This window comes from Sipha flava, unplaced genomic scaffold, assembly GCF_003268045.1.
Source record: "Sipha flava isolate LNK unplaced genomic scaffold, YSA_version1 104_pilon_pilon, whole genome shotgun sequence".
In the NCBI taxonomy this organism is placed as follows: domain Eukaryota; kingdom Metazoa; phylum Arthropoda; class Insecta; order Hemiptera; family Aphididae; genus Sipha; species Sipha flava.
The window spans coordinates 143246-159898 of record NW_020271718.1 but is presented as its reverse complement, the minus strand read 5'-3'; the positions used below and the strand labels follow the sequence as shown (position 1 = coordinate 159898).

General features: G+C 24.6%; 2 protein-coding genes across 2 annotated transcripts; one reads left to right on the top strand and one right to left on the bottom strand.

Moving 5' to 3' along the window:
- Positions 1 to 177: 177 nt before the first annotated feature.
- LOC112683265 (ubiquitin-conjugating enzyme E2 L3) lies at positions 178 to 5528 on the bottom strand. Its single transcript, XM_025554198.1, has 4 exons — positions 5230 to 5528; positions 3675 to 3770; positions 623 to 809; positions 178 to 534 (listed from the first exon to the last, which is right to left on the bottom strand). The coding sequence occupies exons 1-4, from the start codon at positions 5254 to 5256 to the stop codon at positions 380 to 382; spliced, it is 465 nt and encodes a 154-aa protein (XP_025409983.1). The 5' UTR covers positions 5257 to 5528; the 3' UTR covers positions 178 to 379.
- A 5023-nt stretch (positions 5529 to 10551) lies between these two features.
- LOC112683320 (apolipoprotein D-like) lies at positions 10552 to 14542 on the top strand. The gene is made up of 5 exons (XM_025554299.1): positions 10552 to 10657; positions 11252 to 11405; positions 12914 to 13130; positions 13381 to 13532; positions 14200 to 14542. Exons 2-5 carry the CDS (start codon positions 11277 to 11279, stop codon positions 14467 to 14469), a joined length of 768 nt encoding a protein of 255 aa, XP_025410084.1. The 5' UTR covers positions 10552 to 10657; positions 11252 to 11276; the 3' UTR covers positions 14470 to 14542.
- The last annotated feature ends 2111 nt before the right edge of the window (positions 14543 to 16653 follow it).

The following is a 16653-nucleotide window of genomic DNA, read 5'->3' as shown; positions in this document are numbered from 1 at the left end:
TAATATACATACAAAAATATTTTTTTATCATAATTTAAGTTATTTATACATTATTGATATTTGTTTTTGGAGTACAATTTTAATTGAAAAAAAATTTACATTTAATAAATACATTAATTAAGAAAAAGCATTATCAAATATAAATGCTTATGACTTTCTAACCATAAAAATAAAAACTTTTTTTTAAATTATAGTATTTATTGAGGCCATAGAAATATTGGTTACAATCTTGTAAACTCAACTAATTGCTCGAAATTGTGTGTTTACACATATTGGTGAAAACTTGTTGTCGTTGTTTATAGTATAATATAGTGTAATGAAGTTGGTGTTGATCATAATTTAACAACGTTCAAGTGTATAGAAACATCAAGATTACATTCTAATCAGACGGTCTTTTTTCACCAAATTTTTTGGCGTAATCTTCAGCATTTTTAAAAAACTTTTTACGATCTTTCAAATACTCTTCAGCTAATTCTGCGCGTAGAGGATGTTCTGGTTCAGGATCATTGACTAGAGCTATTAAAGCTTGAATAACTAAAAACCATAAAAATTTATAAATTACTGTTAATTGTATAATAGAATTAATAGTAAATTTGAAATTGAAAAAAAAGTAAGGTAATACCTTGATCAGCCTTTGTAGCTGGTTTCCAATTTTCTGCACTTATGATTGGCAAACACACTTGACCCTTTTCATCAATATTAGGATGGTAAATTTTAGTTTTAAAATTTATTTTAGGTGGTTTAAATGGGTATTCTGCTGGAAAATTAATTTCTATTCTAAAAGCTCCTTTATTATATGGAGGATTTTCCTGAAAATAATTGATAAAATTTACTCAACAAAAAGACAAATTGATAAATTGTATTATTATTTTACAAGTAAAAAAAGTAATATAATAAAATAATGTTAAGCTAATGCTTATATATTAAAATTGCTATTGCTTTTAAAATATATTATTTAGTAAAGTGAAATATATCATAATATATAAGTATATTCTAAAACCAATGATCTTAATTAGGGTAGACAACACTAAGTTTCTGTAAGTAATACATCAAGTAAAACATTAATAGTTAAATTTTTATTTTAATAGTTTAAAATGAAAAAGAGTATATATTATTACAAAAGTATAGAACCTAAAAAACAATTTATAATAATCTAAAACTAAATATAAAATTTATTTTTAAACTATAAATAAGACAAGATTTTGACCAGCAAAAAAAAGATTTTTTTTCCGTATATTATTAGACATCAATTCTTAAAACAATTTAAATACAGATTTTATATAAGATATTTTTTTTTTACTATAAAATTAGTATATACAGTAGAACTGTTTATTAGAGACAGGGATAATTAATACAATTGTGTTATTGAAACAATATGTCAAGGGATGAATCGACCGTATATTAAAACATTGTAAATCAATCAGATTATTGCAAATGCAAATTAAAAAAAAAAAAAAAAAAAAAATCAGATTATTAAACTAAACATCAGTTATTTGAAACAATAAGTGCCAAGGTCATAGAAAAATTCCTATTTTTTTTTTTTTGTTTTTGTTTTGTTCTGTAATCTCTTCTCTTTATATATACATACATATATACATATATATATAGAAATGGAGCCAAAAATGTATAACATTTCATCAATTGAAAACGGCTGGGCCGATTTGACTCAAATTTTTTTTTAATTGATCGTAATTTCCAGAAGAGGTTTTTACGAAAAAAAATTGCTAAAAAAGTGCTATTGTTTAATAAATCGTAGTTTAATTTAATAATTTTTGACCGGGTCGATAACTAAGCAATTAAAAATTAATTAATAAATGAAACTATTAAAAAAAATATTAATATTATTTTTGGTATTAAATGATGGGTATTGCATAAATATTAAACAATAAGATCTCGCGACAGGTGCCAAAACAAAAAAGAATGTTAGTTCGAAGGATTATTATGCATATCGGTTGATGATTAGACTCGATCAGGACAACATTATTCTACGATGTCGTGAGCTTTGTCAACAATTCATGATCGACATATATGTAAAGATAGAGAGTGAACAATATCTATACTTGCGATTCAATCAAAAAAAGCTGCGTGCAGAAGATTCTCAAAACAATTATTAGATACGGTGATGGGAAAGTTATTACAGATGAAACGGGATTCATACAATTACCGACCAATTTTTGCAAAATCATTGATTCGCAAGATGCTCTCATTGACCAGATGTTTTCCAATGTACACAGACAATACATAAATCAAGAGTGGTTGACAGAAAGAGCAATTTTAGCAGCAAAAAATGTGGACGTCAACGAATTGAATCTCAAGATACAACATTTGTTATCAGGAGACTTGGTGTCATACAAATATATTGATACAGTTAGCGATGCTACTCTGTAAATCATCCAACAAAGTTTTTCAACTTATTGGATTTATCAGACATGCCACCGCTTAATTTACAACTGAAGGTTGGATCTCCAGTTATTTTGCTTCGTAATTTGAACCCACCACGGTTGTACAATGGCACGCGATTAGTTATTAAAAAATTAATGTAAAATGTTATCGAAGACATCATTTTAAATGGCTAATTCCGAGGTGAAAATATATTATTACCGCGAATCCCTATTATACCTACAGATGTGCCAATACAATTTAAACACCTTCAATTTCCAATTAGATTGCAATGACTACCAATAAGTCTCAAGGCCAAACGATATCTGTCTGTGGTTTAGATTTGAGCATATTATGTTTTTCACACGGACAATTATACGTGGCGTGCTCTCGAACCATCAAGTTAGTGTTGGCGAAGGATGGAATAACAAAAAATATTGTACACTCTGTTGCCTTAAGGGATTGATATTGTTTTTTACTAATATTGTCATAATTAGCGATATATATAATTTTAATGGATCAATTTTAATAAATTATTAAAAAAATAAATATTTGATGTTTTTTCATTTTTATATTTCATCACCGTTCACAACACTCCATACCTCTTCCAATTATACACTACATCCTTATACGCCAATATTATATTAGTAATTTTTTTTTAGCAAAATATTCTCTAGAAATAATTTAAATGATAAAACAATGTTTATCGGGTCAGTTAGTATGGTTATAAATCCTCAATCAATTTAACATGTTGTCACTGACGATAAAAAAATAAAAGATAGGCATCCCCATGAAGTAAAGAAATTGTAGAAGTTCTAAATGTCTTCAGTAGAGCAGTTCTGCACCCTGCAGATGAAAAAGGCTTTAGGAAACACTATTCATACAAAACTATGATCAACAAGTTATTTGATGCAAAATAACAGACAACGATAAATATGTATATTTTACTTAGCATATACATTTTTTTTCACAGTAGATAATTTTTTTCATAATAAATAAAACCAATTGCATATTAAAAGCAATCAGTTAATTGACACATTTCACTTAAGTGAATTACACCTAAAAGTGTTCCAAATAAGGGGCTTCTACTGTAAATAAATAAGCTATTTATTAATTTATAAATAAATTTATGAGTATTAATCATTAACTAATTTTAAATTTTTATTTAAGTTTTTATTATTTTATTAAAAATGTAGGTTATATCAGCTATTGATATTTGGTTTTTTTAATTGCTTACCCAAGAAAACATTCAAAAAAATTGATTGTGAGTTAATTTTAAGTTTATTAAAACTTACAGGTAAAATTAACCCTTGCCAGGCTAATATGTTTGTTTCATCAACTTGAATATCACGGAAAGACTTCAATCCAGAATCACGGATATCAGCTAATTCCTAAAATAAAATAGAAGTGTTAGACATATAATACAAAAGCATTTTATTAAATAATATTTAAATTAGGTATATAACAATTTAAAAAAAAAATTAATTCTAATCACTAATGTTAATTAGAAATTTAATTATTTTTAATTACTAGAAATATATTGTACACAGAGGTATCGTCAGAATTTTTTAATGAAAAGTTCTGATATATAAAAACTGGTGGCCAAATGTTTTGATTGTATATAAAATATTAATTATTACAGATACATTTTATTAAATAGCAAGTATATACAATTTAATGAATAACTCATTATTTATAAATAATGAACGAAAGTGATGAATTAGTATTGAAATGTATTTTAATTTTAGTAAAAATGTTTATATTGCTATGATTATTAAAGCGTTTTTTTAATAATTTATTAAAGAATATAATTTTAAAAAAAATGACCTTTATTTTTCAATTATTTGATTCTAACATCAAACTTAATAGGTTATATGCACAATAAAATTATTATTTATTCAAATTAGTACAAAAAAATTAATTATTTAAAAACTACAAAAAAAAAAAAAATAATAATAAAAAGGTAATAGATCAATGTTTATATTTTAAATAATGTAAATAATTTAAATTATTAATGTCATTAACAAACACTACCTATAGTAAAATAATTTGAATAGAAAAGTTAACAAGTAGATAGTAAGATTGTTCTTATGGTAACATTAAACTGATTGACAATATATTAGCATGGTTTAGTTTACAATTATATATTTATCATAAAGTTTATACTTTATTAATCAACATGATTACATAATATATTATATTAATATATATTTATATTTAATATTTTTTTTTTTTGTATTTTTAAGCTAGAGAATTGTACAATCTGTAAAATTACGGTTTACAATAAGCACAAGTGATAAGGGAGTTTATTATTTAATAATTAAAATATAAAAATATTATACACATTTGATACTTTTTAATTATTGTAATTTAGTTCATATTAAATAAGCATACATTATATAACTGTACATTGATCAATAAAACTTAAACTACAAAATTTTTAAATATTATGATTATTAAATATACAATTGTATAGATAATCCTTATAATACCAAGACATTGATAAAAAATATTTATTACATTTTACAATAATTTACTTGATTATTTAAATTATAAAAACTTATTTATAGCACCAAGGATAATTTAAATAAAATCAAACAATAACAATGATTGTTATTTAATTTATTTGAAATGTACAGTTAATAAGGGAAATAATAATTAAATTTGGGTGATGTTATATGATCACGTAATCAATTCGATTATATTAAGTATATTGGTAATGGACGAATAAATAATTAAAACTTAACAGTATTTTCCAGCTTTGTCATACGTATTATTTGTCTATTACGTCCACGGATATTATACAAAAGCCATTAGTATTATCTAATGTGTAAAAACAATTTTACTAACTTTTTGAAGTCTTCTAGTGGCGGCCATGGTCAACGAACTATGTTTCTGACAGGAAAAGAGACGTCGATAAGAAATTTTTGCACTGTAAAAACGAAGGCCTTGTTCGTGTGTATAATATCATATAATCACAACACACATATCAATATACAATTTTCATTCGATCAATTATATTTATTATATCGATAAACATACGAGTAATCGGCTTTAAGAATGTTTTCCACCTTTGATAAAAGTCTGATGACCAGATTCTAGAGTCTGGTCTTCAGTTTTTCACTTTTAATTCCAGTTCTCTCTTTTTTTTTTAATCAGAAAATACGTACCAGTCTCCAGTGCAGCCGTGCAAGGTACGTCTAAATTTCTCCGGTGACAATTGATGGTCGACCATGAGCATAGAAATAGTCATTATAATAAAAATCATCACCACAATAGTCTAAAATATTCTTAGGTAAATTAATTATCTTATACTCTGATAAATTTCAAACCGTGGTGCTACATGTAAATTTGAAACCTGATTGACGATCATTGGGTTAAAGTTCTTTTATTACAAAATATATTACTATGTGATCGTAAATAAAATTTTAAATATAAAAATGATTAATATACCTTAGTATATAATTCAAAATCCTAGTTAGTCCCTGTTAGTGAATGTTTCGAACACTGAGTATAACATATAACTATACTAACGACTATTATTTATAATTGAATATATTATATTCAATAATTCATTATAAACTATAATAATTAGTAAAATAATAATATATTTTCTCTCCTCCTTTCTTTATAACTATTAATTATTATTAATATTGGATTTATTTTCGTGATATTCTTTATATTTACCTATTAGTTATGGTTATCCATTTTATTACATCGCAGTGTAATGAATTTAAATCTTTCTAAAGCAGAACGCACATGCCTAGCTTTTAAAGAGCAAGAATCAAAATTATAATAATATATTTATACATTTTTACACTGTTATTATAATTAAGATAAATATTATAATTATTATATATTTGAAATTTGAATTCTCCAATCAGTAATGTAATAGTAGCATTATATATTTAGGTGAACTCGGCTTTAGATAAATTGTGTCATGGTACGGAACATCGTTGCATAAAGATTTCTAATAGCCCTCCTCCATTCTGTTTTAAAAAAAAACTATTAATATTGGAGGATTTTAAGAAGTTTTAGACGCATTATTAGCATTATTATTATAAGTCTCAATTAAAAATGCATTTAAATTTTAAAGAATTCTAAAGAATATACCTAATTATTTTCTTCTGTTGGATTAAAATGATTCTGTGACAGGCACGTAGCTAGGTATTTCAAAAGGGGGATGTAATTCAAAATTATACGCAACAAAATAATTACTTTACGCATACTTATACATATACGTATTACTATACTTAATTGTACAAGCATACAAACACATTAGTACATTACACATGAATATACTATTCTATGAGAAAGTATTTAAATATTTTATTAAAATTTCAAATGTACATTTTTATCATATGTACTTATATTAAAACGCATATGATACGACACAAAACCACGGCTTTGGTTGATTTGACAAAATGGTGTAATGAAAAGCCGTATCTCGGTATGTATAGATATGTGTTTATATATACATGTTATGTATATATTTCGTTTTAATATGTTTTCATCACGGTTTATGATGAATTTTTACCTTTATAAGACTCAAGTATAACACGGTTAAGGGGGAGGGGGTGTATAAGACAGGGTATAAAATTATATTAGTAACTAAAAATAATTTATTGAATTATGTAAATAATAAATATGAATAGTGTACGTTTCACGGTACCTAAATAATATTATATAGTTAATACGTATAATATAAAGTTCAATTTAAATTTGAATTTGAAAATCTATCTGGTATATTTTCATCATTTTTCTGGCTAATTAGTAGATGACTTATTATATATGTATAGTACCAATTATTTTAAGAATATTAAACGATTATAATTTTTTTTTGTTTATTGATTGATTTAAATTACAACTGCAGCTGCTATGACTGTTAGTTACATTTTTTTAAAAAACTACTATATCTATTGTGATTATTTATTATATTGTTTAACAAAGGATATTTTTTTAAATTATTTTGTCAAGTCTGGTATCCTTAAAAAATTAGTCAGTGATTTTTTATCCGATGGCTTCGTACAGATTATTTAGAATATTATATTTGAATTTTCCAGATACCTAGTATGAGTGACAGTATGTAATTATTGGTGCGATTTATAATATTTTGTTGTATGAAGTGTATGTTGTGGGTTTTTATTGTCCATCAGATGACTATGTATTAGTCGAGTATGAAACCGAAAAATGGAATGGTTCCACACTATTACACACTTCAGTATGCAATTAGAAAATGATGAAGTATTTATTTTAATAAATGTAATTTACTAGAGTGACTATCTTTCTACACCGAAAACGACACTCACCGCAATGAACTTGCAAGTATTTTTCTATATTTTGAAATTTCGATGTAATACACTTGAATCACCACATGGACGAGAATGGAAATGTCGAATTCAAGGAGCTTCTGTTCAGAATTAGACTGATATTAAAGCTGGAGGTGTCTTAGATTGATTTTACGTGGTCCATGTTAGTATGGAATATGGAAAAAGTAATATGGAATGAAAATTTCAGTTAGTCTAAATAATGTCATATGAAAGCAAGAAATAAATTTGCATGTCTTGTGTAAAAATAATGTCACGAATTAAAATAACACCACCGCCATCTGTTCTCTTAAATTCGGCGTTTCCATTTCTTCCTGTTGTGTTCCAAGTGTAATACATCCGTATGTCAACATACCTCTGTATGTAACTTATATAGAATTGCTTGCAAATTAATCTCTTGTACAGAAATCAAAAAAAAAAAAGTAACGATGTCGCTTTTGGAGAAGATAGTCGCTTTAGGAAAATATTTTCAGTAAAATAGACACGTTCATTATTTTCTAGGTGCACACTGAGGTATGTTATGGTGAGGTTTCTTTTCGTTTTTTTGGGTTGTTATAGCGAGGAGCTTTAAAATAGCTGAAAATATTATAGCCGACATTATTTCAACCGAAAATATTTTAGCCGACATATATTTCGTCCATTAAAATTAATATAAATTATACAGTTTAGTTTAAAAAAAATTGGTAACAGATGAAATAATTAACATTAATGTTCTATGTTATAATAGTCAGATAGGTACTAGTCAGAACCGACAAAAGCTATGGCAGACCGGAGCGCCAAACTAAAAATGATTTTTATTTAATTCAGTGGCGTAATTATGGGGGGTAAGGGGGGCAAGTGCCCCCTCTGACAATTTTTTGAGAGATAAAGTTATAATTTTGCCCCCCCCCCAGTAAAAATAGCACCTTTTATTAATGAACTCTTATGGATATTATTTAACAATATTGGTACCTAGTACCTACAATTGCTACCTACAATTTATGTTTATCTAAACCATAAAATGAGTTAAAAGACTTATGTAAAATCAAACAATTAGATATAGTGTATAAATACATACAATAAAAATATGTTTTAACTGGTGAGGGGAGGGATGTCAGAATTTTGGTAATAATAAATATATTATATTGCCCCCACTAGGTTTTTTCCCAGTTACGCCACTGATTTAATTTATCTTTTAATACGCATTAACAATCTTCAATTTTATAAGTTAACTTTATTACAATATTATATAATCAGGTAATAAAGTTTTAAGTTATTATACAAAATATCTACTATAATTTTATTTAAACTTATTAAAAAACTTAATTTTAATTCTTCCGAAACTAGGTAAGGAGGGATTTAAGGGCGATAAAACATTTTAGATCATGTTATATCCTTGTCTATAACCTAATCAGTAATACGGTATCAGATAGTAGGAGATAGTGTATTTAAGAAGTGTCGGTTCAAATACAGTTCGGATGATTAACGGGTAGGATCATTTATTTTTCGGCTAGAATACGGATCGGCTTATATATTTTCGACTATTATACGCGCTCCCATTATAGCAACAACAAAACAACAACTACTCGTTAGGGTCTTATCTGATTTACTGATGATTCTTTTCCCTTTTTTTTTATATGACAAAAGATAGCCTATGTCCTTCCGAAAGGTCTAATATATCTATGTATCAAATTTCATAAAAATCGGTTAAATAGTTTCAGAGTCCATTAGACACAAATCGTCAAATGCGTCATTTTTATATGTTAGATATTGTATTTTTTATAAGAAAATTTTTATATGTATATGTAATAAATATGTAATTATTTCACTATACTATATGTATATTTTATATGATTACCTTCAAAAATTATCTCAGTTTAAGATGTAAGATAAGCTGCTCTAGTAGTTTGTACATTTTTGTCATTTTCAAATGAGATTTTATCCAAAATTGAAATTAAGATAATTATAAAATGTACGCTTATACGACTATCGTACATTTATATTATTTCTGAAATAGTGAAGTTTATTAAACATATCAATAGATACAGGTAAATTATGGGTACATAACGTAATATAGTCACGTGGAAGAGGACTTAATATCCATGAAATATTATAATACGCCAGTATTAAATCAATCCATCAGATAATAAAATAATAAGAATAATATGCATATGAAGGTACTATAATTGATTTTATAATATTTATATAAATATATGTTATAATTTTATAAAATAATATTTTATTAATACAATAGCTTATAGTAAAATATTCTTTTATAAAATTACATTAATAATTATTATCAATTATCATATTATTTTTGGTTGTGTACATTAAAGACAGCATAATCAGTATATAACATAAAATATAAAATCAAGTTACAATTAAATAGAGGATATAGGGGATTTAGAAAATCGAGATGGTTGGAGGTTTAGGACAAGGGTGGCCGACTCCAAATAGTTGAAAGAAATGACAAATTTTTATTTGTTTTTTTAAATTATTAGAATATCAGTCTAATTTTACAATACACTCTTTTATAAAAATGTATTGTTAAAATATTATGATATAATTATACATTTTTCGAAAATAAAAAATAATAGGAATCACTTCCGTTAAATAAAATTGTTTATTATTTAATTGACTTGATATAAATTGTTTATTTAGAATGTAAAGTACAATAAATGCTGAGTCATAAAAAATTCATAAATGCTTTGTTAAATTAGTTTTAACTGTTCATTCAAATAACTGGAATCAGTTGCATGACTCAGAAGGTGGTTCTACGTATATAGTAGTCACTATTCAACAAACAGATCACTAATGGAGTGGGAGGAAAATAGTACAATAAAATCAGGTACATTCTTAAAACGACTATAATGACCTATAGTATTATATTTACGTTCAGTGTGAAACGTTCCAGTGAGTCACAATAATACTATTCAAAACAATATTTGTTTTTCAACTTTTTATGGTGATATGTATGTATAAATATAATATAATTTTACATTATTCTAATGTTTTATAGGTAATAATAAAATTATTGGGATATAAAATAGTTAATAAATGTTTTAATCAATAAGCAGTTCAAAAAAAAATCATTTTATAGTTTAATTTTTAGTACTATTAAATAATGAGCATATATACAAACTAAAAAATTATATTTTATTAAATAATTTATATTATTGTGTCTGATATTTCCAGAATTACTGTTAGTTAAATTATTTTGTGATAAAATTAAATTGAAAAAAAATCACACTTCTTTATTATTACGTATTAGTTATTAACTTTATTGCGAAATTCTATATTATAATTATTATTATTTACCTTTATACTTTGAACGGTTAAACAACCACTACGCAGTAAAACGTCCAACTATTATTTTGTATATTCCTTTCATTTTTTACCATATGCTATAAACTATAAGTCATAATAATTTATCATACATATTTTTTATTAGTTATTTATATTATTTTTATTATTATTATTATACATTAGTATAATATATATAATATTTGCTATTTATTATTTTTACTTTATTTTACATGGTAATTAAATTTATATTTGTTTTGTAGATCATTTATTTTTAAAGTAATTACTATGGAGGTTTTGAAAATTATTCTTGTGTTACTAATTAGCAGTTCATCACAATATTTTGTTACCAGTCATTCATATCATTTTGGGCAATGTCCAACTCTTGAACCAGTATCTGATTTTTCAATGAATAAGGTAAGTCAAAATAATAATGTATTATTTTTCAATAATTCGTTGATAATTTAACAAGATTTTGTTAATATAAAAATATTTCTGTGTTTAAGCATTAGTTTTTAATATAACTATTTACGCATATATACCATATATATATATATATATATATATATATGTATATTACAATATTAAAAAGCATAAATGGGTTTTGTTATCCCCGTAAGTCTCATTGAAAAGATTGTATGGAAAGCAAATATTTTCTCACTCTCTTATAATAAAATATATAAATAAGTGGTCTTGCCATACACTATTGTAAATGTAAAGTCTGAGCGTGGACTAATAGGTGGATTATAAAGGGGTTACATTGTTTTCACATTTTTAAATTTATGATTTATTAAAAAGTATTTTCTTCATAAAAACGTATTTTATGATTAAAAATATATCATATAAAAAATAATTTGTTCAAAATCCAGAGTCATAAATTAATTAATTACGGTTATAACATTACGTGAAAAATAAATATTGAATGTTAAATTTATATTCAGTAAGTGTCTTATTATGGTTGATAAGATTAACTTTTTTTATTATTTGCATTTATAATTGTTTTTTCATTGCAATTTTATTTGAATACAATTAAATAATGACATTGAAATTATAAATTAATATTTGACCTTTCCAATTTTCGGAAACGTTAACAAATTATATCAAACCGTAGCTAATTAAAGTGATACATAAAGAATTAAAAATAATGAAAACTATATTAATAATTAATATTATTGTTATTTTGTTTGTAATCAATTTTAAAGAGTCATAATATGTATGTGTACAATAATTGTTTTTGGATAAACGACGTAAGATTTAACTATATAATATTTTTACTGATTACCAATGTTAAATTTAGATTTATAAAAATGTAATTAATAACCTTATTTAAACCTAAAATTAATATTTTGTGAATGTATAATTACTTAAAGAAATTAAATTAGACAACTATTACAGTTATTAAAAGACAAAATATCGTAAATGTAACGATAAATACATACTTCTGTATTTTAAAATTTTTGTTGTTAAAAAAATTAATTGTGAGTTTAATTAATAACTAAAAATGTAATTTAAGAATTAGTATACTAATTTATTTTAAATAATTTTTATTAGACGAATTCGTCAAAATTATAACATTGCTTATAAAAGATCTTCATATAATATTTTACAGTTAAATACTTTTAAGAGTATTTTTGATCTTAATTTTAAGAAATTGATTAAAATAAAATGTCGGTACTTCGAATATTTAACATAATGAATGCATTTTAATATATTTGGGTTAAGTATATAGTAATATTCAGAGTAAATTATAATACATTTTTAAGAATTTTTTAATATCGTACCCATTATTGCTCTGTCTATAAATAAAAACCTAGCTTTACAATAATTGAATTACTCTTCTTGGTCTTACATTTAAAGTTTAGAAATTTTAAAATAAAGACAAATAAAATCTAAATTCATCAATCCTAAACTTATTTATTTTATAGATCTTAGGAAAATGGTACGCAATACAAAAAACATCAACATCGAGTCGGTGTGTGGAATACAATTTTGAAAAAACAGAGGAGCCTAATACTTACAAATTGGATCAAGTTAGTGAAAATTCACTAATTAACGTAGCTAAATCCAACAATTACCATTACGTTGGGACTTTAAAGACTGATCCTAATATGCCATCTAGAATGATAGTGAATTTTCCATTGAGTGAGTACACAACTTGTATAAATATTATAATAATATTTTCTCAATAAATATAATGATCATAATATTATAATTACTTTTACATGTAGCTATCTTATAAATGTGTTATAGTATAAAATATAAAAAAAGTGTATTTTATATGTTCATTTTCCTTAACCCTTTCATTTCAAGTAAAAATATTTGAAAAATTAGAACTAGTACTTCCATTTCAAGTTATATTTATAATACTCAAATTAAATACTTTTATTTGTAGGTGTTGCTGGTAAATCATCATTTGTTGTATTTTCTACGGATTATGAAAATTATATGGGTATATTCTCTTGTCAAAAAATACCTCTCGGTAATAGACATTCGGTGACAATTTTATCTAGAACTAGAACTTTGGATAAACAATATGTGGATAAGGTTAGAAAAAATATATATAAATAAATGTAGTTAGTATAATATCCAAAATAAATACTATGTAAATAATATGTAATTATACCAAATGTAAATACTTGCCATAACTATAGTCCATAAGTGTTCCTAAATTGTATATTAGTTGTATAACATGATTTCAATTAAACCCATCACATGTGTAACGTGTAAAGTAAATTATTAAAAATAGTTTATTTAATATTTCAATTTTAGAAATAAAACACAATAAACTATCAAATAATTTACAAGTAATCATAATTCTTAAATATTTTATTATTTAGTGCATTAAGTTTATTTATTCAATTGATATTTATATATATGATATATATATACAATATGATATATATATATATATGTTAATTAAAAATATCTATACTACCTATGGTTGGTTATTATCACAGATTATATTAGTTTCCGGCTAAATGTGATTAATAGTTTTCGTCTTAAACAAAGTACACCATATATGTGTATTGAGTGATATGAAAATATTTATGTAGAACTAGTTGGCAAACATAGAACGTAATACTAATACCATAGTGAATACGTGATAAACAATTTAAATGAAAATTAACATATGACATGAACTGACACGTTTATTTCATAAAAGTTAAATGTTTATGAACATAAATATAATAATAATAAAATTATTTTGCAGGTGCGTAATCGCATATCATCAAGCAACGTAAATCCATTTGATCTGACCATCGTAGATCAGAACAACTGTTCGAATCTTAACGCAACGATGCGTGTTGAAATAAATGGCAATACTTTCAGCTCGCAGAACATAGGCGAAACTGTGCGTAAAGTAGGTTCGAAAATTGGTGATGGCGTCGAGTACGTGATTGAAGGAGGCAAAAAACTATACAAAATGGCGAGTTCGGAGAAAAGAGGTGTCCCCGAAAATGATGCAGAGTGGATGCCTTAAATTTATATAATACATACATTATAAAATAGTTAATATTACTCGGAAATTTATACATGTATGTAAAAATACATTTCCAACGACTGAATACAGACATTTTAGTTATTTTTCAATTTATAATTTTAATTATTTTATATAAATGTAAAAACAAACTAATTTCAGTGTAATTGTAATTAATTGTAATGTTCTGAGACATTTTAAATATAATAAATGAAAAAAAAAAGTTATTTATTTAATTTATAAATTTACTGTAGACAATATTTGTGATTATCGTTAAAAATATAATAAAATAAAAGATCGGTGGAATATATTATTATTTTATAAATTATTTTTGTGTTCAAAAAATTTTTTTTGTATTGGAGTTTATTGTTGAATATTATTCTCGTATTCTTATTTCTTAATTTATTAAATTAAGAAAGGTAGAATTATTCTATGTAAGTAAATATTTGTATACTGTGTATATTTGTTTTCTTCAAGGTTATATGGTAAATTAATGAAGCCTTTGAGTTGGGATTGCATTTCATGCAATGCATTGCGATGCAAATTTAGAGATAAATGTGTTGATTTAATTATATATAGGTAGAATGGAAGTATAATATGAAAAATATCAATGACAACTATTATCTAGAAACATCAACGTGTCAAAAAAGAACGACCTGTGATGACGAAGTTTTTAGAATAGAGTCTGTGTTACTGGAATTGCAGTAGTCGAAAGCGAAGTTGCCGTTAATTTGTATTCTTTAAGCACTACGGCAAGAGGCATCACGAAGGTGGTTCTTCCAACAGTATGCATATAATATACGTTCCTTGTACCTATGTCTTTCGGCTTTTCATCAACAAAAAATTTGTTTTTGAAATGTTTTAAAAGTAAATTTGTAAATAATAATCGCTCGCTTGTTTTTCTTAGTTGTTATTGAAATGCCATAGATTTTCTATAGTTTCCTATTTAACATTTTTTTTTCGAAATAATTACACATAGGTAAATATTGAAGAAAGAATTGGATATTATTTAACAACAATAAAAAAAATATTAAACGATATTGAATACAATTTAAATTACTTATAGTCAGCAGATTCTATATAGCCGTTTGTTAAAAACCTAACCTTCATTATAAAATAATGATAACAATGTCTATAGTAAATATTTATGCATAAATTTCTCTTGATTGTCATTATATTATCAGGAATTTTGTTGAAATCAATTGTATTTATTTATAAATTATAAATTAACTATACAATTAATAAAATACTGATATGAATAAATAAATAGACAAAACTAATATTATTTTTAAAAATAAAAATATGCAATTAAAATAAGCATTATTATTTATTATTATTATTATTATTATTATTGTTACATTTATAATTTATTAATAACTTGTAGCTATAATTTTTTTTCTTGAAAGAAGCTTATTTGGTTCAAAAGTAAAAATGACGTTTGAAAAACTAAATAACACTAAAAAAAAGCCACAGAAGTCGGGGTAGACATAAGAACGGGTACTCGTATGTATGAATTGTTTTAATACATTTTAAATCTATGAAAAATTATTTTAAATTTGAGAATTAAATTATATTACATGGTTTTAATAAAACTAAAAAAGGTTTTTATTTAACTGAAATAATTTAATAAAAAGTAGAAAATAAATTCTGATTTATGTCCTTTTATCTGGTATAATGAGTATAATATTTTCATTGTTGAAGTGTGCTCAAATAAAAACCAGACGAGTGTATTATATACTAATTTGTTTTGTGGGTGCAATATATGAAACTAAAGTTATTAATAAATGGAAATTCAATATAAGAAAAGGTTTAGTGCTGTCAATTTGTCAGTGTCAATGTTAACAATTAATATTAGTATCAATACTAGTACAATGTGAAGCTGTTAGCAAAGTTGGTCATGGTCTTGGTTTTGCTGCAAAACCAAGATCAAAACTAGATCCATTCTGCAAGAGTCTTGCAGTCTTGCAACTTTTATAGTAATTAAAAAAAAATTGGAGAGGTATGTTTTATGAGAAGACACATTGGGAGAGTATTTAAAAGAGAGGCTTCAATATTAGAGTGGTGGCTTCTACTGGGTAAATTTGAGTGTGGTGAGAATCTATTCTCAAGATCTGATGCAAATAAGTTTACTTTGTTAAGATTAGATGATCCTTGAGAGTTGTCAGGATACCGCAGGGGAGGTATTTT

Excerpts from the sequence above, each read along its gene's own strand:
- LOC112683265 (XM_025554198.1), bottom strand. The coding sequence starts at position 5,256 with ATGGCCGCCACTAGAAGACTTCAAAAA. Across the intron at positions 3,771-5,229 it reads CCACTAGAAGACTTCAAAAA|GAATTAGCTGATATCCGTGA; the intron begins GTTAGTAAAATT and ends ATTTTATTTTAG. Across the intron at positions 535-622 it reads AGCTACAAAGGCTGATCAAG|TTATTCAAGCTTTAATAGCT; the intron begins GTATTACCTTAC and ends TATGGTTTTTAG.
- LOC112683320 (XM_025554299.1), top strand. The coding sequence starts at position 11,277 with ATGGAGGTTTTGAAAATTATTCTTGTGTTACTAATTAGCAGTTCATCA. Across the intron at positions 11,406-12,913 it reads CTGATTTTTCAATGAATAAG|ATCTTAGGAAAATGGTACGC; the intron begins GTAAGTCAAAAT and ends TTTATTTTATAG. Across the intron at positions 13,131-13,380 it reads GATAGTGAATTTTCCATTGA|GTGTTGCTGGTAAATCATCA; the intron begins GTGAGTACACAA and ends TTTTATTTGTAG.